The sequence below is a fragment of the Furipterus horrens genome, unplaced genomic scaffold (genome assembly GCF_987537825.1).
Source record: "Furipterus horrens unplaced genomic scaffold, mFurHor1.1.pri manual_scaffold_6, whole genome shotgun sequence".
Lineage (NCBI taxonomy): Eukaryota > Metazoa > Chordata > Mammalia > Chiroptera > Furipteridae > Furipterus > Furipterus horrens.
In genome coordinates this window covers 171,618,235-171,643,905 of record NW_028327176.1, presented here as the reverse complement: position 1 = coordinate 171,643,905, position 25,671 = coordinate 171,618,235, and the positions used below count along the sequence as shown (strand labels likewise).

General features: G+C 40.9%; 1 protein-coding gene across 2 annotated transcripts in view; it reads left to right on the top strand.

The window, feature by feature from the left end:
- The window catches only part of IL20RA (interleukin 20 receptor subunit alpha), a 35,094-nt gene that overhangs the window by 7,767 nt on the left and 1,656 nt on the right, over nucleotides 1–25,671 (top strand). The window contains exons 2-6 of one of the 2 annotated variants that reach the window (XM_090279900.1): nucleotides 13,981–14,116; nucleotides 19,626–19,804; nucleotides 20,988–21,163; nucleotides 21,743–21,887; nucleotides 24,389–24,528. In XM_090279900.1, the coding sequence (XP_090136026.1) occupies nucleotides 13,981–14,116; nucleotides 19,626–19,804; nucleotides 20,988–21,163; nucleotides 21,743–21,887; nucleotides 24,389–24,528 (776 nt within the window). Of the gene's footprint in view, nucleotides 1–13,980; nucleotides 14,117–19,625; nucleotides 19,805–20,987; nucleotides 21,164–21,742; nucleotides 21,888–24,388; nucleotides 24,529–25,671 lie in introns of those variants that run through there. The other variant, XM_090279901.1, reaches the window with a different exon arrangement.

Genomic DNA, 25,671 nt, shown 5'->3' with positions numbered 1-25,671 from the left:
ATAAAAAATCTTTTAAACTGAGACTTATAAGAGCTGCTACTGTGTGTGTGTGTATATGTGTGTACACACATATATCACATCACATTGACTCTACTTGAGGAGAAAATATACATTGAAAAGAAATGATATGTCCAAGTAAATGTCTTACTATGAATAAGTCCTTCAAAGGCTTATGGGAAAACATACAAATTAAATTAATAGTCATAGATAGGCTCCCATTCATCCACATTATATAAAATAATTATAATTCAGTATAAATTCATATTTTTTCACTTAAAATATTAGCAAGAAAATAAAACTAAATTCTGCTTTCAGCATATTCTATCCATGAATGACCAGGTAGTTAATATTCCTTTTTTACATGTACATTTCTTTTTATAAAACTACAGATCAGCAAACAAAACCTAATAACAAATAGCAAAATACCAGAAAAAGGATGTTATTTCTGTAGGTGGTAATACCAAATAGGCAGGAGTAAGGAGCTTCATAGCTGTAGGCAGCCTGACCACAAGGTCATTGTCAGCCTCAACAAATCACTGTGGTCTGCGGCTCTCCGCAATACTGAATCAAACCACAGATAATTATCAAAAAGTACAAATGTTACAGCTGTGGTTTTTCTAAGATAGAGCTGCTGTCCTACGTGTTCTTTCCCACTTTCTGAGTCAACACAGTCCTTTAAGGGCTCTCTTGGCTTGAATGAGCATGAGCAAAGGTTATGTCTTAATGGATTTATTCTTCCAGTTGTTCCTACATAAATTCCACTGTTGTTAGTATCTTTGACTCTTCTTCATGGGTGGCCCATCCATTGTTGCTATGCTTTAATCTTGACCAGTGTTTTTTTTTCTTTTTGTATTTTTTACATCTTTGTGGCAAGAAATACTTCAAGAGCTGATCTTCAGCAAGGCCTATGTGGAAGCCCTCTTCATTTTAATGCATTTAGTTATACAACTTTATCAAGGCATAATTCAGCTCTGAAGAGTTTTGAGCCTAGTCCTGGTCACCCTCAAAACATCAAAGCATCTGCTTGTCACTACAGAGGAAAGTTAACCTATTGAACAATACTTCACCTTTCTGACCATGTTTTGACAGCTACTACACACTTCCACCTTCATCTTGTTGACTGGAAAGTCTGAGATTACCCTGTCAGCCTCATGTGCCTCAAAATCCCAATCAACAATGAACAGAAGTCAATACTATTAATTACTTCCAAGTCTCCACTAGATAATTTTCTTCCGATTTTTTACTAAATAATCATTTTTAAACCTCCTCCTTTTTCTATTCATTTTTCCTCACCTTGTTGTCTTGTCGATTTTTTTCTTTAAAAATTTCAAGTGGTGGAGATTTTAATGAAAGGAATTACATTACTTCTGTGAGGATAAAAAGAAGTGCTAGTTGTGAAAATGATCTGATGTATGTTGATATTTAATAAATACCTACTGACTGAACTTGGAGTTTCCAACAGCTATTCTTTCCAATACCTTAGTGGTTCCAAATGGTTTGTCTTTGACTCTGTTCTTTTATCTGTTTTCCTTCTGAAGCAAGTAGTCAAGTAGAAGAGACTCCAACCCACCTTTGAATTTACTTTTCTACAGTTACTATGATATGCATTACTACCTACCAATCAAGATACTTTGGAGATAGCCCGATGTGGAGAAAATCAAGTTCCTACCCTCAAAAAGATAATTTTCAAAAGGGAAAAGACAGGAAGAGAAGACACTCATACAAGAAATGACATCAGATACTAGAACTGGTTTTCTAACAAACAATGGGTCTGAGATATAAACATCAATAATGGCATATCCAAACTAAGTATTTTAGGAGGCTATGCACAAAAATCTCACAACAATATATTTCTTAAACACCTCTTTATGGAATTGCAGGTAGATCCTGGCACCCCTTGGTCATTAAGTGGCCAACCTTCATCTTTGATGTGTGGATTTAATTTAAAAAGCAAGGCACTTCCAACAAACTTGGTTGATCAAGCTGGTAAATACTATGTTGGGCAAAAATGACGTGTGACTATAAAACAATGAGATGGAAGTTTTTGCGTGTTTGTTAGCTGCCTCTGAAGATAACTGCAGCTGAAAGGGAGCCATGGGCTGAGTAGTACCAGGGGATGGTCATAAACACACCCAGGTGAAGCAGGAGATACACACTCTTTGATGGGTAAACTCCAGTGCACTTACTTTAAAGTCCTACTTGCTACCACATGCCAACAGCAATATTCAAAAATGTGGCTAAGCACACAGATTTATTTATTAAGGTGTGAGTGTAAAAAAAGAACATCACTCCATATACAATGGAATACTACACATCAGAAAGAAAGAAGGAACTCCTACCTTTTGCTACAGCATGGACAGAAATAGAGAGTATTATGCTTAGTGAAATAAGTCAGTTGGTAAAAGACAAATACCATATGATCTCACCTATAAGAGGAATCTAATGAACAAAATAAACTAGTGAGTGAAATAGAACCAGAGGCATGAAAACATGGAACAGACTGATAGCTGCCAGAGGAAATGGGGTGGGGGATAATGGTGGAAAGAAGGGGAAGGGACTAGTCAAAGAACATGTATGAGTGACCCACAGACATGGACAACAGTGTAGGGATTAACTGTGGGAGTGGGGGTGGGCTGGGTGGAAGAGGGCAAAGGGGGAAAAGTTGGGACAACAGTAATATAATAACAATAAAAAAATTTTAGAAAGAAAGAACATTGCTTTTTCTGTATGACTTCTGCATCGCTCATTTATATAAACATGCATAAACCTGGGTACGTTGGCATATATTGATGCGTAGTGTCCCACATTCAGAAAATGTCTGCCCAATGAGAGCAGGGCCTTCTGTTTCTGTCCTCTACTGCCCTATGCTAGTGCCTGTCAGTTTCTATTTCTAGCACAGAGCTGGTTCCCAGAACTATTTGTTGAATGAATGACATGGCTATGTACAGTTCAACCAGGTAAAGTTTTAATAGAGAAGAAATACTTGGGCTTTCAGAGAAGGAAAACTCTGATTCCAAAAAACCTCCGATGCCTTCCAGCATACTTCTTCAGGGGAAAGGCTAAGGGAGTAAATCCCGACAGAAAATCCGGAGCCGGAGTCCCTAAGGCGGTTTGACGTTGTAGTCAACACCGGCAACTCCTGCGGCGCACCTGAAGCCAAGCTGTATTGACTCCGTCTTTCCCTTGGATCCCTCAGCTGCGAAGAGAGGGGGGGGTCTGCTGCATGGGCAACAGCAGACCCTCCATATCACCCTGCCCAGGCTCTGTAGCTTCAGCTTCACTGGAGAGGACACTCCAGCATCATCGTAAGATGTCGATTCAACATGGGAGGAGACAGATACCGTGTCACTCCCGAGTCGGACTGCACAACCATTCTTGGCGGTGCAGATAGACACTTAAGAAGCTACACCATCGTCTCTCGAGACGGACGGCTGCTGACGACGACTTGGGCTTTCCTTGTTGAATTTCTTCTAGCTCTCCTTAGAAGCAATCACCTGTAACATGCAAACTTTATAATGACTTACAATCCCTTCTTCCCACAACACTGCTCCTTGGAGCATTCCCTGAAGGCAGTAGGTGAGTATCATAGTAGAGAGAGCCCCGTCATGGCCAGAAGACTTGTGTTTAGGCATCTGACAAATGGTTGAATAACCACAGGCACGTCCTTCAGCCTCCCTGGGCATTGATCCCTGTTCAGCGCTTAAGTGAGAATGGTAACCAGGGAGGACGATACTCAGCTAATAATAATTGAGCTCTTTCTTGATGTCAGGCATTGTTCTAGGAGCTCTCTGTCAAGAATCCTATCAATGAGCCTATGAGGCAGATAATTGAGGCACAGAGGTCAAATGAAATACTTAAAAGACACACAGCTGGTAAGTGGTAGAGCAAGGAGTAGGCCCCAGTTTTGCTCTAGAATTCTTGTTAGAACTTCTCTCTGACTTACTCATATAAACAGTTATTAAAACAGTGAGGTAGGGCAGGTGGCAGTGCCCTGTATAAATGTATTTAGTATTTATATTCAGATATTCACAAGTATTATAGAGAAATGGAGGCAGCATACATGTACAGCAGTGAGTGGGCAGAGAAATAAATCGTGGGGCTGGTGGCTCTGGGATGATAATTGAGTTCAGAGGAGCCAATGTTCGAACCCAAATCATGCTCTGTCCTTTAGAGAACAGTTGTGTATCTTTTCTCAGGTAAACAGTTTCTGAATCACATTGTAAGTACTGCTTAGATGGCTTCCATTTAAGGGCACTTGCTATATAATTAGGAGATGAGGAGGGGAGAGGAGTTAATACTTTTCAAGAGAAAGTATTTATAATTTTTTAATATGCTTTATTGTTTATGCTATTACAGTTGTCCCAATTTCTTTTCCCTTTGTTCCCCTCCACCCAGTGACCTCCCTCCCTCTAGTAGTCCCCCCCTTAGTCCATGCCCATTGGTTGTGCATATAGTTCTTCTCAACATCTTCCTATCTACTCCACTCCCTCCTACTATGCTTCTTAATTTCTGTACCATCTCCCTCCCTTTCCCCCCTTCCCCTTCCCCATTGACCTCCCCCCAAAATGTTCCCCATACCTATAATTATTTTCCCACTCTCGTTGCCTACTTAGTCTGCCCTTGTTTCAATTCCTTAGCTTCTGTTGTTGGTTGTTGTGATACAGTTTTCATTTTAATGTTCATAGTTTTGATCCTCCTTCTCCTAAACAAGTCCCTTTAACATTTCATATAACAGTGGTTTGGATTTGATGAACTCCTTCAGTTTTATTTTGTCCTGGAAGCACTTTCTCTGCCTTTCTATTCTGAATGACAGCTTCGCTGGATAGAGTAATCGTGGTTGTAGGTTTTTGCTTTTCATTACTTTGAATATTTCTTGCCAGTCCCTTCTTGCCTGCAGAGTTTCTTTTGAGAAATCAGCTGATAGTCTTATTGGGACCCCTTCGTACGTAATTCTCTTCTCTCTTGCTGCTTTTAAGATTCTCTCTTTCTCCTTAATTTTTGACATTTTGATTATAATGTGTCTTGGAGTGGTTCTCCCTGGGTCCAGTTTTTTTGGAACTCTCTGTGTTTCCTGGACCTGTAAGTCTATTTCCTTCCCCAAGTTAGGGAAGTTCTGCTTCATTATCTTTTCACATAATTTTTCAATTTCTAGTTCTTCTTGATCTCCTGGCAGCCCTATGATTCAGATGTTGGTCCACTCATAGCTGTCCAATAAGTTTCTAAGCCTCTCCTCATTTTCCTCACTTCTCGTTTCCTCTTTCTGCACTGGTTGACTGTTTGTTCCTTCCCTATGTTCCGATTTGTTGATTTGGTCCCTGGTTTTCTTTCCCTCGCCACTAGTTTCGTATGTGTTTTTGTTCATTTCAGCAGGATTAGCCTTCATTCCTTCCCTGTCTTGTTTAAGATCTGCTGTTAGGTCTGTAAGCATTTTTATAAGCAAAGCTCTGAACTGAGCCTCAGAAAAATTTCCTATGTGCTGCTTCGTTAGATATTTGCTGTCTGGTCAGTTGCATCACCGGGATCTCTATCATGATCTGTGCAATCCTGAACAGTTTTGTGTTTACCTTTGCCTCCTGGGCAGGGCTGGCACACCTCCTACACTATAGGGGGCGGAGCCCCATGCACTCGTCACAACCAGGTGACCCGTCTCACCACCCTGTGGCATTTTCTGTGGGGGTGTGGGGATCCAAGATCGATTCCTGCCATTCACTCTCCACTGAGAGACTGGGAACTCCACCCTCCTTCCCCATACCACCACCCCCTGAGCCTCACAGTCCAAGGCAATGGAGGTCTGCCCTCCCCGGCCTTGGAATCACGAGCTGACAGGTTTGTTCTGCAGCTAGGGGAGCTCCCCAGGCACTTCTCGCCTCCCCTTAAATACGGTTGTCCGTGCCTACCGCTGTCCTGCCTCCGTCGCTGCTGCTGCCACCGACAGCACAGCTTGAACTCTCCTCCCCGGCTTTGCCCCTCCTACCTGTCCGGACGAGCACCACTTCATTATAACTTCACACGTTGGACTTCCATCCACTTTCTGGAACTTCAGACTATCTCTGGTTTTGTGGTAGTTGCATTCCTTCCTAGCTGTGGAGGGAGACATAGTGTGCCAGTCTAGGCCTCCATCTTGGCCAGAAGTCTCCTGTGTTTGTTAGCTTCTGTGTCCCAGGTACAGCTGTCACTCCTACTACATTGTAAGGGGCGGAGCCTTAGGTATTCCTCAATAACGGGCAACCTGTTTCACCACGTTGTGGTGCTGTGTATGGGGGAAGGGTCTGAGAAGGAACAATGCTGCTTGCCCAGCACTCGCCCCTTTTCCAGGCACCTCTCCCACTTCCACACCAGACCGGCGCCCCTCTAGCTGCTGCCCTGGCCGTCATTCCCAGAATGGGTGGGTCTGCGGATACTCTAGGTCTGCGGGGGCCCCCCAAACAAGTGGACTCAATTCCTGTCTCTGTCCCAACCCCCACTGGCCTGCACAGTCAAAAGCAATGAGGCTTGATTTTCCCCGGTGCTGGGACAGTGAGCTGCAGGGTCTGGTGAGGAGCTAGGAATGCTCCCTAGGTGTCCCTCCTGACTTTTTAAAATGTGTAACTGCACTTTCCGCCAGCCCGCCACTGTTGCAGCTGCTGCCACCATCACACCACGTCCACTCTACCCCAGCTCAGCCCACCCTACTCATCTGGATGAGTATTTCTTCTTTATATCTTTGTTTGCTGGACTTCCATGCACTTTAGTTTTCTAGAACTTCTGGTTGTTTCTAGTTTTAGGTAGTTGTATTCCTTCTTAGTTGTAGAGGGAGATACAGCATGTCTGTCTATGCCTCCATCTTGGCCAGAAGTGAAATTATTTATAATTTGAGACAAAAGAATACACACCTTTTCTTTCAACATAATGAAGTTAGAACAACACTTAAGATACTGTCGGAAGTCAGCCACACTGTTGGCTGTCCTTAGGTGGGTGTTAGGATGAGTTATTTGGAAGTTTTGCTTCCTGAAATGGATTCATCACCCTCTGGTACTTTCTGTCGTCGTCGGCAGCCGTCCGTCTCGAGAGACGATGATGTAGCTTCTTAAGAGTCTATCTGCACCGCCGAGAATGGCTGTGCAGTCCGACTCGGGAGTGACACGGTATCTGTCTCCTCCCGTGTTGAATCGACATCTTGCGATGACGCTGGAGTGTCCTCTCCAGTGAAGCTGAAGCTACAGAGCCTGGGCAGGGTGATATGGAGGGTCTGCTGTTGCCCATGCAGCAGACGCCCCCTCTCTTCGCAGCTGAAGGGTCCAAGGGAAAGACGGAGTCGATACAGCTTGGCTTCAGGTGCGCTGCAGGAGTTGCCGGTGTTGACTGCAACGTCAAACCGCCTTAGGGACTCCGGCTCCGGATTTTCTGTCGGGGTTTACTCCCTTAGCCTTTCCCCTGAAGAGGTATGCCGCAAGGCAGCGGAGGTTTTTTGGAGTCAGAGTTTTCCTTCTCTGGGTACTTTCTGTATGTTAACTCTTTTTAATATCATTCCCCACAATGGAAAACTCAGTCAGGAGGTGATTTTTCTTTCTTTTTTTTTCTTTTCCTTTTTCCTTTTTTTTTTTTTTTTGCAGGGGTAGGGGCATCTTACACCATATTAAGGTATTTTCCTATTTCAAAAGACACTTGAAATAGGTAGCAACCACTTGCCATAGACTACTATTTCTTCATTAAAAAACATCTGCTGTGCTGAGCCCCCAAGTATAGGTAAGTGTACCAAGATGATTTCAAGTTCAGGCTATTCACTCTCATTCAGATGCTCATGTGAATCTGAGCCCCACCCTGATCCTATGATTTATGTAAGCCCCACCAATCCCTGCTTACTTCAGGTCAAAGCATTTATATTTGCCAGGCACTGGGGATGCAAAGGCTCTTTAAGACATAGTCCTCAGTGACAAACAGCTCACAGCCTAGTGATTCCTTCACTCTGTTCCAGCTGGCACAGTGAGCTGGCAGGCTGGAGGCTTTCTCTGGACAAGGCTAGACAGGGCCTCCTCAATGCCAAGGCTTCTGTATTTAGTCATGAGCTTGAGATACTTGAATGGCCCCCAAGGGGAAGTCTCATAAGTCTGGTTGTTTTCTTCAGCAGTGGAGGAACAGGAATGTACTGTTTATAACGGAAACATTGGAATGCCTCAGCCCCAAAACAGAGAGGTTTGGGTAACCACAAGACTGATTACCCTGGCTCGTGTGAGTCCACTCTGAGAACCTCACCACTTTTTATTGGTGTTCATCAGGCACTAATTTATTCAAAGCATCTAGGCTTTTCCCACAGTGTAATGAAATGGAAATACATTCTACTGACAGGCATAGAATTAAAATTGCAACATACTTAGATGATGGCCTTAATTTTAAGGCTATTAGGAAGATGCCACATATCATTTCACTATACACCTAGAGACCTGTCTACAAGGTACCTCTTGGAAACAATGTTTAACAGCCATATTTTACAAACTCTACTAATGAAGTTGTCATAGACTTACCCATTGCAAATGCCATTTATCTGCTGTCTTCCTACTAGAAGGATCCAAAAGTAGACACTTTCTTCCTCTGGTGCTGCAACAAAGTGAAGACAGGCTAGAAGGCTTTCCCAAAGGCCAAACTATAACAAAAGGAAAACAAGCACTGAAAGGGGATACAAATCTAAAATGATGTGACTTACAGGATATAGCTAACCAGTCATTACTTGGAAGTTCATTAAGTGGGGCACCTCCTTGCAGACCCCTCACAACTCTGTTATGGCAGAGGCCATCTTAAGTACCCACAATTCAAGGGAGCACCCCAAGTATCCCTCTATTGGTCAAAGCCCACACTGTGGTCAGGAAACCTCAAAGGCAGAGGTTCTTTCCCTTTTTGAGGTCTTATGAGTTCAATTTTTTGCTTCAAAGACTAGACTGTTACCAGACAAGTGTTGTCAGAAATGCCCGTTTTGTTTAGTGGAGACCATGCATACCCTACATAACATCACAGCATCATTATGTTTTAGTTGCAAAAATAGTACAAGTTAGTAGTCATTAAATGGATGCACACATGTAGGAACAAGGGGTCTCTAGTTCCAAAAGATACTATAGGAGCAGGGTGCCCAGATTATAAAGGCATACAACTCTGACTCCAAAAAACCTCCGCTGCCTTGCGGCATACCTCTTCAGGGGAAAGGCTAAGGGAGTAAACCCCGACAGAAAATCCGGAGCCGGAGTCCCTAAGGCGGTTTGACGTTGTAGTCAACACCGGCAACTCCTGCGGCGCACCTGAAGCCAAGCTGTATCGACTCCGTCTTTCCCTTGGACCCTTCAGCTGCGAAGAGAGGGGGGGTCTGCTGCATGGGCAACAGCAGACCCTCCATATCACCCTGCCCAGGCTCTGTAGCTTCAGCGTCATCGCAAGATGTCGATTCAACACGGGAGGAGACAGATACCATGTCACTCCCGAGTCGGACTGCACAGCCATTCTCGGCGGTCCAGATAGACTCTTAAGAAGCTACACCATCGTCTCTCGAGACGGACGGCTGCCGACGACGACGACAACAGCAGAGCAAGTTAGGGCATTGCAGGTGACTTGGTGTGGTTGGTGAACGTGGTGTGTTTGGCAGAATTGCAAAGGAGAGGTCAGGCCAGAACATGAAGAATCTTGTGTTTCAAACCAAAGTTGGAATGGTACAGCATTCTCAGAAATAACTATGTGCGTCAATCCAACAGCTTTATGAGTTGGGATGTGAAATCAATGGACTATGAGAGACTCAAAGCTATACTTTCAGGCCTTGAATCTGTGTGGGAAAAAAAGTGTTTATGTTACCCATAAGTTGGCACTTGACTCCTGTATCAATGTGGGTGTGACACATTCACTTTGGTGTGAAATTATCTTATCAGTACAGGCAGGTTAGAAAAATGACTTCTCTCAATTGGAATGTTTACCCACTCTTTCTCTCTGTTTTCCAAACTTGAGACAAACGCTGTGCGTAAGAACTGCAAAGGTCTAAAAACCACGAGAAAATACTAGTTACCAATTCTTTGCTTCTCAAATGAGCTATTTCTCCCCTTTAAAAAATGCTAATTCTATTTTTTAATCACTCCTTTGTATCATCAAATCAGATAAAACGGCAAGCATTCCTTGATATATCCTCATCTGTTCATTTAGCTTTCCCAGAGGAGTGACTCTGCCTCATGAGACTCTTGTAGCTCTGCTTCATCAGGACGTCCTGTTGTTTCTGCTTTGAAAATAGAGCTCCGAGCTGCCACCCACCTCCATATCCACAGCCAGCTTGGGTGCCAGCTCAGCCTCCCTCGCTGGGGCAGCTGTAATTATGGGTTACTGGTTTCTCCAGTTCTGGTCTTGCCCCCATCCAATCTTTTCTCCCTGCAGAGGTGAAGTAATCCATTTGTGTTATAAATAGGCTCACGGCTCCTCCCAATAACAAGACTTCGCTGCTTGCCCACTGAATTTCAGATATAATTCAGATTCCTTCCCAGGGCTTATGTGGAAGGGGGTCTAGCTCCTTTGTACTTCTTCAATTTCGTCTTGGCCACTCTCCTCCTTTTCCATGGCAGGGCTACCCCTGGATGACACTTTGATTTAGTGACAAGGGGATGATCCAGAACTGATAGATATTCTGCCTTTACAATCAGAAAGATAATGTCAATCCAAATGAAGAATGTGCAGGACTAAAAAGCTGGGATATTCTCTCCCCAGAAACAGTGTATGAAACAGCAGCATCCATTTTAATATGTATTTCTATTAAAGCTAGTTACTGCTCTAACTCCTTGTCAGTGCATTTATAATGTCCTTAACTAAGCATTTGTCTTAAAAAAAAAAAAAAAAAATCCAAAAAGCTGTGACTGTGATCTTCACTTGCTACTAAAAGTCTAATTAAGTTTTTAGTCTTCTCATTGGGTTTGTAATTTTCATTATGAAGGTAAAATTGACCTATTACAAAGAACGCTTTCCAAGGTTGTTAAAGCGGGAGTCATTTATAACATTTTTTGGAATGGAGGGGACCATATTTTTTCCCTTCAGTTTAACCTGCTTTTATTTTTAGTGATTAATCTCTCTTAGTTTCTCTCATTTTAAAAATCTTTACTGTATTAGCTGTCTATTGCTGCGTAACAAGTTACTTTGAAACTTAGCATCTTAATAGAACAAATACTATCCCACAGACTTTCTGAGGGTCAGGAGTCAGGAGTGGCTTAGTCAGGTGATTCTGGCTCATGGTCTTTCATGAGTGTAGTCAAGTTGATAGGCTGGGGCTACAGTCATCCACAGGATCCACTTCCAAGCTACCTACATGCCTTTTGGAAGGGGGCATCCAACCAAGAGAGGAAAGCAAGGTAGAAGCCACCATTTTATAACCTAATATTGGAAATGATGTACCATCACTTCTGTCATATGCTATTGGTCACACAGACCAACCCAGGTACTGTGTGGGAGGGGCCAATACAGAAGTTGAATGCCAGGTGGAAGGAATGACTGAGGGCCATCTTGGAGGCTGGCTATCAAAATTGCATTGACACATATGATTTACCCATGATGTGAGCTTGGCAGAGGAGAGTTATACACATTTCACATTTATAAGGAAATATATATTTTTTCAAAATAGAATGGCATGATGAAAACATTACTTAATGTTTTAATGTTGTTACATTATTAATTCCCTCTATTTAACCTACTATTACAACAGTTTGGTAATATTATGATAATTGGCATAGCATTTCTAGAGGACTTCATAGGATTACAAAACATTAAACAAAATGTCTGTTGAATCAATGAACATTAATGATTGACAGCACATGCCAAAATACAATTCACTTCAGAAAAGCAAAATCACTTTGTTTCCTTATGGCAGTGATGAAGAAATTTAAATTAAATTTAATTAAATTGAGCATTCTATTCTTCTTACTTTTTAAAACCATTTTTGTGTAAGCTTTAGGCATTTTGTTCCATCTAGTTTTTTAACTTATATTAAAAGATGAGCAGAAATAAGTATTGTATAAGATAAAGATTTGTATAAATTAAACACTGAGTAAATATGTCTGGACTATAATATCTAAGATAACTTATATTTTAAATCTCCACACTTGAGTTGCCACAAATCAGAATATTCTAGTTCCTTATCTGATAGTTCCATGGAACCATGTGTTGGTAATATCTTACATCTGTGATGTGATAATGCACAGTCTATTTTAATTTGAGTTCTTACAAGATGCTAACCACTCTTCACATGTTAGTTCATCTAAACATGTAGAACCATATGTAGCATTTTAGATCTGGAAAGATCCTTGGAATTTTTTATATTAAAACTTTTGAACAGTTGGGAAATACTGTACTCCACGGTTCTGCCTCCCCATGTTCTCTATTTCATATTCAAAAATATTATTAAAATTTCAAACCTTGTGATAGCACAGAGTGGTATTAAATCATTGATCATTACTCACTGTAAATAATCTCCAGAAAAACCCAGTACCAACTGATATAGTATGATTCCAAAGAGTGAGAAGAATAGAAATCAAAGACAGACATTGGGCAGGCTGGGTCTTTTTGAGATCCTCTTTACTCCTTCTACACACATACCCACACAGTGATCAGTATTTAACTTTCTTCTTAAAAATAAAACTGAGATATTAAAAACTGATCAAGGTTAAAAGTAGAGGTCATTAAAAATATAGTACATGCACACACAGACACACACTTGGCTGCCTATATTTTGTTTACTCTGCCACATGTTAAAGAGATTCTTTAGGCTTAGCATTAGGGTCATACAAAAAGTTTAATTCTAAGGTAAAAATTTTTTTCTTATCATTTGGCTTATGAAATTAGAATACATTGTCTAGAGCTAATCTTAGCCAAGGGTAACCACAAGCATAAAGCTAATTCCTTTCACTGATGAGTCCCAGCTAATGTACAGAGGAATTATGGGACTTGAGCCAGATTGGACCAGTCTCCGGTGACTTAGCTATATTTTATATCCTGAATTTGATTTTCAGTATCAAAATTTGATACTTTCCAAGTTTATTGATGAGAATATACATATTTGTGATGGGATAAGTTTTTCATAGAATTCAATTATTACTCAGTACTCTGTGATCTCTCCAATAGTTTGAAGTAATTTTGATTCTTACATGTTACCACTGACTTTGCTTATTTTAATTCAAGGATCATCCTTGTTTTCTTTCATAAGAAACTATCTTTCACTCATCTTTGTCCTTTTCTAATTTTTGGAAATTTCTCAATTCTTTATCATTTCTGTGCAGAGGATTTTTACAAATTAATCCTCTAGACACACAACTTTTCTTAGATCACAGTGTGAAGTTATCAGTATTTAATTAAACAAATTGTCTTCTTTTCCTGGTTTCTTTTCTAATTATTGATTTACACATATTTTTTAGTAAAGCTAACCCCAACTCCAATCTCCAAACCTCTGCCCTTTTTTTGGGGGGGGGCATCTATTCTAAAGTCTGTTTCTATAGCTAATAATGAGATTATTTAGTTATCTGCTGGTGCACAGTGAACTGCCCCACAACTGTGGTTTAAAACAACCATTTTATTATCTCTCACAGTTCCAAGGGTGAACTGGGGTGCAGCGGAATGGTTCCTCTGCTGGTCTCATTGGGGGGCCTTTCACGCACCCTCAGTCTGTGGCAGGGTGCTGGGATGTCCGCAGTGCTCCTTCTGGACCCCTTATGGAAAGACTGGGCTCAGCTGGGACAGCTGAACCTCTCCCTCATCACAGAGCCTCTGCACATGCTGTTTCCAGCAGGGAAGCCCAGCTTTCAAGTGGCAGCTCAGGATTTCCAAAAGGCAAAAGTGGAAGCTGCCAGGCCTTCTTAAGGCTTAGCCCCAGAGTCATTTCTGTCAAATTCCGTTGGCTGAAGTGAGGACGCCAGTACTGGGAGGCTGTACCTGGAGACTGCCTACCACAGGCATCATGTTTTCCTCCGTGAAGACCTTGATTTCTCTCTACTCCTTTTTCAGTTCCCTGTGTCCCTGGTGGTTTGCCTAAGCCTGCAAACATCACCTTCTTATCCATAAACATGAAGAATGTCCTACAGTGGAGTCCACCAGAGGGCCTACAAGGAGTGGAAGTTACTTATACGGTGCAATATTTCATGTAAGTACTTTTCCTTTTGGCTAATTTATAAACACAAGACTCAGACTCCAATTAATTGCGTGAAAATAAACCATCTTTTGTATTGTACAGTGATCCCTCACTTATCGCGGGTATTACGTTCTAGACCCCCCGCGATAGGTGAAAATCCGTGAAGTAGGAACCTTACATTTATTTTAGTATTTATTGTACAGTACCGCAAAATCCCACGATATAGCAAAAAATCCATGATAAATAATTAAATATAATATTTTTTTAAATCCCGCGATACAGTGAGGCCGCGATAAGTGAACCGCGATATAGAGAGGGACTACTGTATTTAAAAAGGAGAAACTTTCAGCTGTTTCATGTTAAATTTTTTTGTTATGCTTTGTTAGGATAAATTAGAAAAGAGTTTCTTCGTGGAGGCAGGAGCATTGGGTGCTGAAGGAGAGGGAAGTGATTTAAAGGAGGAAAAGAAGTTGGTCAAAAGAGTATTCTGTGGCTGAGCAAACAAGGAAATCCATCGTCTCTGAATTGTCTAAGCTTATTGGAACTTTAGACATTTTTAAGTGAAACTGAACGCAGACTTAGTGCAACTAGCTGTTCCTATTAAAGATAGTAGTGACTGGACAGTTTTACTTTTTACCTCTCCCTCAAAACTCATTGAAAGCAAGAGAGAATGCAAATGAGACAGACTAAGCCCATCTTCAGAGGAGCCCAGGAAATGTCCACAACCCCCAGGCCAGAAACTAGGAGGCTCACAAGCCAAACACTGTGAAATCTGTTAAGAAAACAAGCACAGAAGCTGGAAGTAAACCCATAACTTCTCGAACTCCAACAGTAGAAAATAATTTCACAAGAGTAAATGTCGTAAAATTAAGAGGCTTACCTAACAACCTAAGGATGTGGAATCTACAGATTTCTGCCACCAGAAATTGAGGCAAAGTCCCCATGGAGCGCCAGGTTGGTGCCACAGAATGTCAGAGAAGGAGGAGCTAAGACAGAAATCAAGTTTAAGTGATATATCTACTGTAGAAGCTCAGTAGCAGCCCAGGGAGAAACCCTAGTGAGATGGGGCAGGAGGAAAGTGCCACCAGCCACATCAGCCTCCTGCTGTTGAAAACCCAAGGGTGGGAGGGATCCCTATCAAAGGAAGTGATATGATCCCATGATCAGGTGTGTGACAGACCCTCGCTCCTGTATCCATTCACCTAATATTCTAAAAATAGCTGGCCCCATTCAAAGAGCAATAGTCCCAAAGGAGCTAGCACTGCACCTATTCATAATTACTGGAAGAGAGAAAGATGGAAAAAACACAAGTTTAAAGTTCCTGAAAAGGTTTCTCATGGAGGTAGGAGAAAAATTCAGACAACTAATTATCCATAATTTGAAACCATAAACATGTTTCTAATGATAAACCTTAAAGAGAAGAAGTAGCAATCTCTTCTCCAAGAAGAGATTCTAAGACCACAGGAAGAACTTTGTTTTAAAGCAAGTGGACAGAGCTTAGGAAAAAGATGGAAATTAAAAAATAAAAATGTTAACTGATGGTAATAGTTGGCCAGGTAGTAATGACTAACTGGAATTGCATATTTTAAATGCATTTAATGTCCAGTAAAATTTAATAAAAACAATAGCAAGGCATGTCTTTGTGAAGTTATTGAACTTTAAGAAAATGAAATGATTTCGGGACATCATGGCAAAAGCAGGACTCAAGTCGGGTGGGGGTTCGGGGGGATTTCTGTCTGGCAACACTCAGCAGAAAACAGTGGTAGATCTTCTGAGAGAAAAATAGATGGGGCTTGAGATGCTTACAAGTTCAACAGATGTATTTTTCAGCAGTTGGGAATTCAGACATTACTCCCTTGAGACCTTATTGGGGGAGGGGGAAACCACTAACTAAAGATAATAGCCACCTGACATTAAAAATAATAATAATAAAATGAACCTAAACAAAGAACTCAGTAATGACAGAGTGATGGCATAAAGATTGGCAGCATTCGTTGTAACAATCTAAATAAAGAACCACAGCTAAATAGTGATAGGAAATACGATTATTGAAATTTCTCATAAATGTTTGAACCTAAACAATACTAGAACAAATCAGAAGGCAGGGGGAAACTATGTGTACTGATTTTCATAGCAGGAAAGCATTAAATGTGATCTAGAATGAAAATACTTCATTTTAATATCTAAGCTCTCACTATTTTTCAAAAAAAAAGATTTTCTTAATTTAAAAGATCTTTTAAGAACTAATATCTCTTATGGTGATGAAATGGAACTACAGCAATCCTTTAATTTCACTTAATGTTTTTATGTTAAAGTTTAAGTCAAGTTAAATTTACTACTTTTATTAAAAGCATATGTGTGGTATAATCTAATTTTTACCTATATGTTCAGCTAATTGTCCTTCTGGTTATATATAAGCATAATGCAATGTCCAGAGTCATGTATACCAAATATTCCACGGTGATTTATTTCTCCCTTAATTCTACTTTTCTGATTTTTTGCATTTTTAAAAAATGTACCATATTAACAAAAGAAGAATAGTTATTTTTATCTTTGAAAAAAACCTCTGGCCACCAAAGGCAGTGGAAGACTTCAACGGCTCATAATGACCTCATTTATATCGACCCTCATTCTCATTTCAGAGGCGTTTCCCAGGAGCTGGGGTTTAAGAACAAGACATCACTGCGCAAAGGGAAAGGGCTCAGGAGTGGGGACTTACCGCCTTTTCCATTAGGTGGAGCAAAGAGCTTGCTCTGTCCTTTATCTGTCTCTGTGATTCCGAAAAGGATTTTTTTTATTTAATGGGCAGATTCATCACTGCTCTCTGACAGCAGATAGTTTACACTGTACAAATTTTAAAGCAGAATATTTGAAAACACACTTACAGGTAGACAGGAAGACAGGTTGGTATATTTCACTGGCAGAGCTCCGAGCTCAGCTCCAGCCAGACAGTCCTGGGTTTACAGCCAAGCTACAAACCCAGCTGGGTAACCTTGGGCACATTACATACTATACTTTTGAGTAAAGTTTATTTCCAAATAAAAGATGAAATTTGAACAAAAGTTTAAATTATATCTGCCAAAAAGAATTTAATGTAAAAATATAGTGTAGCACTAAAGACTCAAGCTTTGGCATCAGGGAAAAGTGGTTCAGGTTCCAGATTTGTCTTTTACTAGTGACATGAACTTGAGTGGTTGGGTCCCTAAATCTCACTGAGCCTCAGTTTCCTCATCTGTAAAACAGGATAAAAACAATGGCACCTGCCTCATAGGGATATTATGATAATTGAGATAAGCATGCAAATATTAAACACCATTTGGCATACAATCAGCACTTGGTCAATGTTTCTCGCCATTACCAGAAAGCAATCAGAGACCACTGAGGGTCCCTCATGACTTTTTGCCTTGCACAAATATTATTACTGGAGTGTTTATTGTAAGATTCATGTCTGTTATCTTGTCAGACTTACAAAACATTTTGTCCAGAACCCAGTAAACAACATTTCCTTCTTCATCAACATATGTCATGGGAAGCCACCCTGCCCTTAGCAGAGTGAGGAAGCTTGAAGAGGGAGGGTCAAATAGGCAATGGCAGTATTTCTCAAAACACACATCAAGCCCTGTCAGTGAGCCATGAAACAGACTTGAACGGACATAACTAATGTTATTTTTAATGGAAAGAATTGGAATGGTATGGAGTGGATTGGAATGGAAAATAATGAAATGCATGACATGCAGCAAAACTTAGGTGTTTATAAAACCGTTGTTTAGTACATTAGCTATATGTATGATTTTATGAGCTGGGTCACAATGGAGAATGTATATCTCCATGTGGGTCACAAAGTTTGAAAGCCCCTACGCAACGGAGATCACTTGAATGGAGAAGTTGGTCAACAAGATCTAACTAGAGCATTTCTAATGAATGATGATCCGTATGGAACAGGAGCTCTTTACTCTCAGGAAGCTGTTGCCATATTCTGAAAAGGGAAGATGCCCTTACAAAATTGACATTTCCTCCTTCTCAGGATGTGCTCTTCTTTTGCTTTGGTGATATTTGTTTTTTCTTCTTCTCTTTAGCTGCTATACCTTTTTTTATAGGCTTCAAGTGTACAACTCTATAATACATCATCTGTATATTGCATTTTGTTCACCAGCCAAAGTCAAGTATCCTCCTATAACCACTTAAATCCCCTTTACCCTCTTCTCCCTCCCTCTACCCCCCTTTTCTTCTGGTAAGTCCATATTCTTGTCTATTTCTAAGTGTACTTTGTATTCACCCTTTAAATCTTGATGCTCCTGAAATCTTATCCTAGGCTTTGCTTTGTCTCCACGGATAATTTCATTCACGCCTACACCTTCAAAGAGCAGTTTTATGCCACTTATTTCAAAATCACTACCTCCCACTCACAACCCTCTCCTGAGCCCCAGTGTCTATGGATACCTGCATCTGGATATCTTTTACATACTTCAGGCTCAGCGTGTCTGCTGAGTTCATTATCTTTCCTTCCTTGTACCCCCCACTCCCCATTTCCCAAACCTACTCTTCTTCAGTCTTCCTTATCTTGGTAAATGCTACCACTATTCCATCCTTTTGTTCCAGAGAGAAAGAAACATCATCCTTAACTCATCTCTTACATGCACTCAATCACCAAGGCCAGTGTCTTGATGTTTCTTCCTTTTGTCCTATCGTTAGTTTCCACGGCCACCATCCTTGTCTAAGCCACCTACCCCTTCCGCCTGGACAACTGCAGTATCTTCCCAACTCCTCTTCCTGCTACCACCAGAGTTATCTTTCTAAAATCCTAACACCCTTCTTTAACCCTTTCAGTGGCCTCCCATACAACGCAGTCTCTTTCCCCTGCTTATCTCCTGGCACTTAAACTTTCTGTACCGCAGTCTCTCCCACCTAAAAATATTCCCCCCTCTCTATTTACTATGGATGTTTTGTGTTTAATAAAAGAAAGGAAGAATCAATGCGAACAACCCAGTTAATATCACCATTATCATCATTACTATGATTATTGAAAATGCAAGTTCGGGCATATATTTCAGCCTAGTGAATTTCCCCTAAATCCTTGATGGCCAGGTAGATTTTTAAGTTTTATGAGAATGTTAAAGTAATTTTTCTTAAAACAACCCGTCAAACTCACCTTACTATATACATGGTGGACTAAAAACTTACATAGATATAATTGCTAAAAGAATTGATCATACAATATGTAAAGTGTTTACTATAGCCCAAGAATAATAATAAAATACACACTTGCAAAATGTACTATCCACACTATAACTCACAGAAAAGAAAGGTGATTACAGAAACTCTGACTCATGTTTCTGACAGCTAATGAAAAAAAAAAATTGTCAGCAGCAAAGCTGATTCTTTTTTATCTCAGTGACAGGCACTTCTGTTGTTTTGAAGAGAAGGTCTTAACTTCCATTCAGTTTTATATAATGACTGTGTTTTTCCTATTGTAAAGCACAGAGGGCACTGCATTATTAATTCACAGTTTTGTTCTTCGTAGATATGGGCAGAAGAAATGGCTGAATAAATCCGAATGCAGAAATATCAATAGGACCTACTGTGATCTCTCTGCTGAAACTTCTGACTATGAACATCAATATTATGCCAAAGTTAAGGCCATTTGGGGAACTAATTGTTCCAAATGGGCAGAAACTGGACGATTCTATCCTTTCTTAGAAAGTAAGTAACACACTGGTCTGTTAAACAGATATCAATATCATATTCATCTGATGTCATGGTTTTAACGGTTTCAGCCTCATAGACAGCTTTGTCTGAGAAGCCAGCGCTTTGCTTGGCCCTGTTCTGCCTTCTGTCCATCAGCCAGCAGAGTGACCAGCCCAAGGTGCCCCTCTCACAGGATCCCAGAGTCTCACCTTTAGAATGAAAGCTTTGGCCACATGACCTCTAATATCTCTCCCAGATCCCAAAGTGACACTGGATGCCAGTATTATCCAGTTTCAATTTTATTTCGTCATTGAGTGGAGACTGTGTAATTTGAGAACAACTAACAGATTTTTTTTAATGTTGTGGGTTTATAAACCATTGAATATGTCCACAAGATTGATTTAAGATTATTCTGATCACCACACCAAGTCTTTTCTTGTTATAAAGTTGGTGGTGTGATAGCATAATTTCTAGGTATAATTCGGAATTAAGACAACATCTTCCTCATTTCTGCTTTTTAATTATTACATCCCCTGATCTATAGCTGACTGGGATAGAAGACTCACCCAGAGCTGCCATAATGAAACTTACACGTTCTCCTTCGGTTCTCAAGCTGGAGACTTTGCCTTGGTGCCCTTGCCCTGGTGTCCTTCTAGATCCAAAGCCAGCAAACTGTTCCCTCAACAACTCCACAGGCCAAGAGCTAAGAATGGGTTTTACATTTATATAAATAATAGTTGTAACAGAGATCATATCTGGACCTTTAGAGTAAATCTTTGCTAACCTCTGTTCTAATCATTCCAATCACATCTCCAAAGGTATTTAGGGTTGCTTCATGTCTGGTTTTTGCCATGTGTCAAATCGGAGTACTGTTATTTGTCACCAGTTTTTCAAGTCATAGCAGTGTTATAAATCATCAAGTATTGATGGTTGTATTTACCATCATCATGTACTATTCATTCATATGACTAGGAACTAAGTAAATGCAACTCTTTGATGTACTGTCTTAAATTTGGGTCAGAGTACGTGAAGTGCTTGCTTCAAGGTTTGGTGTGCCTTGGGCCCACACTAGAGCCTCCTGAGGCATCTCCAATAAGAGGGTGGGCCTTAGAGCTTTGATCCCAGTAGGATTAGACTATAGCTCTATCCAAAGTGATTTCTACATCTGAACATAATTCCCTCTCCTCTCCCATTTAAGCACAAATTGGCCCACCAGATGTTGCTTTGACTCCTGATGAGAAATCCATTTCTGTTGTTCTGACTGCTCCAGAGAAGTGGAAGAAAAGTCCAGAAGAAAGTTCCATTTCCATGCAACAACTATACCCTAATCTGAAGTATAATGTGTCCATCTATAATGCTAAGTCAAACAGAACGGTAAGCCTGAACGGAATGGGGGCACCGAATCAGTGTCACTTTTGGCAGTTAATGCTGGAGCAAGCAGTTCTGATGCGTTAATTCTCTGCATGTGAAAATGGCAAGTTGTGATATTCCAAAGAGATGCCATCCAAGATATAATTGAAGCTATGTAGAAACTTAAAGAACCTTCTTCAAATTTCCTCTACAGAAACTCTGTTAATGGAATCTGATGTTGTTGTAGAAGTAGTTGTCCACCTCAGTTTGATGGACAGCGCTCACTTGCATAGCATCTGTCAGTCACTCTCCAAGAAAGACAAAAAAAAAAAAAAAATGTTAGCAAGAACACAGGACAATGTTGAATAAGAAATTCATCCTTATGTTATTATTTAGCATTGTTCCCAGGATTGTTCCAGTCCATGACCATGCTCTGCTGAGCTAAAGGAAAAGGGTGTTTTAAAGTTGTTGCTGAAAAGAGAGCTTGTAGTCGTAGTAAAGGCTTTCAGGGTATCTTGTTTTTTTATATCCTTGTAGAGTTCTTTGTCGGGGGTGGTACTGGAAATAACTGCCTGTAACTGCTGTTTGCAATTCCCTAACTAGTGGTCTCAGTGGGTGGCCAACCACACACTGGTGCTCAGCTGGCTGGAGCCGGACACTCTGTATTGCGTCCTCGTGGAGTCCTGGGTCCCGGGGCCTCGTCGCCTTGCTCAGCCTTCCGAGAAGCAATGCGTCAGTACTTTGAAAGGTAAGTTTTAAAAAACCTCAGCTGCTCTGAGGAAGGAAGTCTGATAAAACCAGAAGAAAGTATGGCAGTGTAGACAAAGTGTTGGCAAACCCATTTCTAGCAGAACCAGATTGAGGCGAAGGCAGCAACGGCTGCTATCAGAAATGCACTGGGCAGCCTGAGATGCTGCTGTTGAACTTGGCCAGCATTAGGGAGTGTTTTCACCCCCTTGAGCATTTGCTGCCAACAAGCGTCTGCCCTGGGAAATAACAATGACGGATTTTTACACACATCATTTCCCTTTTTTAAAGTTATAATCACTCTGGTCAGAAGTTCTGTGGTCTTCAGGAACATCAGATAATTTTATTGGTAGCAACAAAGCATTATCTTAAAAACACTTTAAGACAGAATCCTTTTCTCCTCCTCAAGAATACAAATTACAGGTTGTGTTCGTTTATCACTGACGGGCTAATCTGGGGACCGTGAATCAGTAGTCACTGCCCCACTCTTACCGTTGCTTCTCTCTCTTTTATGTGTCTCCTTCTCACATTTTCTGATCTTGGCCACCAAGGAGACCTAAAGTGAGGGGCTTGGCATTTGTTTAATTATCCTTCCCCAGGGCAAGAGGACCTTATACTTAAAACTTGAAAATTTAAAATAAATCCTAAAGGTTACCTTCCTTGAATGGCTCTTCATCCATGCTTCTCTCTTCCAAATGCGCTGGCCTGAGACAAGTGTCACAACCTTTTTCCCAGCTATGGGACAGGATCCCTGCTCCCCTCTTCCCTCACGCTTCCCACATTTTATGATGAAAATGTCCCAGTGAATAAAAAGGGAATTTTGTGAGCACAAATAAAAAGTGAAACGCTTTATTTTTTAATCTTTATCCTTATCATACCTTTCCCTTTCAAGTGAAGGGTCCTCTACCGCATGTCAGACAAAACTGAAATGCTAAGCAAGCAAAAGCCAAAACAAAGGAGATCGAAGAAGTCATTTTTGTGTTTTGGATAAAGTGCTCTGTTTACTAATAGCTTGATCAGTGGCCAAATAGCAAGATTGCATTTCCAGTGGAAGGCATTTGAGCAGTTGGCTGTGCTAAGCAGCTAAAGTGCAGATTAAATTAAATACTTCCCGGTAAGCAGGCAGAGCGACTCCCTAAGTAGTTTAGGAAAGGTAACAGAAGAACTAGAAGGCACCATTTCAGGTCCTGACCATTTTCCATGATATCCTAGCTGTTAAATCAACCCAGATACCTTTCCAAGACACTGCTACAACAACCTTCTTTTTAAAAAAAAATCAGTATCCTCTCTTGGGGCTATTCTTTGAAAAATACTTCTGTTCTCCACAGCCCCCCAATCCCTAAAATACAGATATAGTTTCTTGGGCTTATTGTAGTCAACACATGTTATTGTACACTAAGTACCACCAGCCATTGCCATCCTGGCTCCTTTTAATTAGGACAAGTTCTGTCCAGAGACCAGGGAGGTAGCAGGAGGACTAGACTGAGTTGTAGCGTAAAGCAGGAGCAGGTGATGATCAGCCACTTGCAACATCTGCATTGTGGTTAATGACAGAAGTGCTTTTCGGGAATTGTTCAGGGTAGAAGCACATGCAGTTGGACCCCTGAAACCAGTCATCTGCTGTACTCAACTTTACTGATTCAAATGCTAACCTCATCTAAAAAAAATGCCTTCACAGAAATATCTAGAATGATATTTGACCAAGTATCTGGGTACCATGTTTAGACAAATTGACACATAAAATTAATTATTTCAACTTCCAAGTACCCCATAGGAGCTTAACAAATAAAAATTAGTCACAACGATCCCTGTTCATCAACCGAATACTCTGATCAATGGAGGGCCAGGACTACTTGACTACTTTTCTTAAAACTATTCACCAGGTCTTTTTGTTCCCGATGGACTCTTACTCATCATGAACACAGAGCCCATCAAAACCATTCTCAGTATACACCAGCTCAGCCACCCCCCTACACACATACACATCCCCAAGCTCCAGATATACCCAGGATGTCTGGGCAACCTGCACAAGGATAGTTCTATTGGTCACATAGAAGGTGCCATATATTCCTGTCCTCTGATGAATATATGAAAAAGATTGAGTCAAATGAGTGGCATGGAAAAGTGGGGCTGCTTAGTGGGATCTTTACAAGAAGGTTTTGTTGCTTAGTTTGGAGTCCTGTGAGTTGCTTGAATTTCAGGTAGAGTTACCTTCACATAGAAATACCAACATGAATCTCATAACCAGACATGACATGTTAGAATATATGTCAACTTGGGTTGTTAACGCATCCGTACTGTAAAGATTTGAGGCAGTCCAGGTGATTCCTTAAGACCAGCTATTGTCAGAGACAGTACGAAATCTGAGACCCCTTATAACATTATTTATAAATAAGAAAACTGAAGTCCTAAATGTAAGCAATATATCTGCCCAAAGCCTCTTGACATTGCCATTGTTTTCACATCACACAAAATTACATCTACCTTCCCCCTTTCTCACAGATCGAACATCAGCCTGGAAGGTTAAAGTCATCTTCTGGTATGTTTTGCCCATATCTGTTACTGTGTTTATCTTTTCTGTGATGGGCTTCTCCGTGTACAGATATATCCATGCTGGCAAAGAAAAACACCCCGCAAACTTGGTGAGTGCTTAGTGTGGCAGGACTTGTTATAACAACACACCTGCAGGAGGATAGAAACAGATACCATTCCTTTTAGGGTCAGAGTGAGTTTAAGTAAGGTTAAAGAGCTGATGAATTAAAAAACACTTTCCCTACTAGATTAACTCACTAACATTACCAAAGAGAAAGATTTCTTAGCTTCAACAAAGGTTTTGTGTTTAATGACCCGACTAGACTAGGTCTTGGGGTACCAGAGAAATTAAGTCATTCCCTTCCAGAGGTTCAAGTGTAGTTGGGGACAAGAATTTCAAACTGATATGTTATGGCTAAGATGAAAGCAGGCACTGGGGATGCTAGGGGTACAGAAGGGCGCTGAAACTCTGCATGGAAGTTCAGGAGACGTTTCAGGCCTGGTCTTGGTTATGAAAGGTGAGTAAGAGTCAGGGACCTACTGCAGGCAGAAGAAACAATAGGGTGGCTGTTTGGAAAAGAACATAGTATTGCTAAATCCTAAGGCTGCTAATGAGGAGCTATGAAAGATGAGACTGGAGAGACGGTGGGAAGGCCAGGTAATGGGAGAATTGGGCTGGTAGTCTAAGGAGCTTGGGCTTTTTTTGCTGGCAAAGAAATCTCTGTAGGGTTTTGCATTGTGAGTGTCATGGTCAATATGTGTTTTATAAAGATCCATCTGCATAGTGGGTCCAGGACAGCATCAGAGGGAGTGAGACTGGAAGAAGCAAATGAGCAACTAGGAGAGAAGATGAGCATCTTAAAAGAGGAGAGTGGGATGGGGGCTAGAGACAAAGGCATGGAATGGAAGCACATGTAGCAGAAGAATGGCCAGGACTTCGTCATTCACAGTGAGGAGAAGCAAGAAGGGACAAGGAAGAAACCCTATGCTTCTGGACCAGGCACCAAAGGGGCATGAAAGGCTGAGCATAGTTTCACAATAAAAATGAGTTCTTCGGGAATTATTAAAATATATATTCACAGGTACACAATGCATACAGGTATTCCTGTTATTTCAGTTTTAAAATGTTGTTATGACTCTGCCTGCATTTAGGTTTCAGAGTTAGCTCTTTAATGGCATAGGGAGAGCTTTCTTGGGCGGAAAATTCACAGAATTGACCACAAGTGACTTTTTGAAACCAAAAAAATTTATAA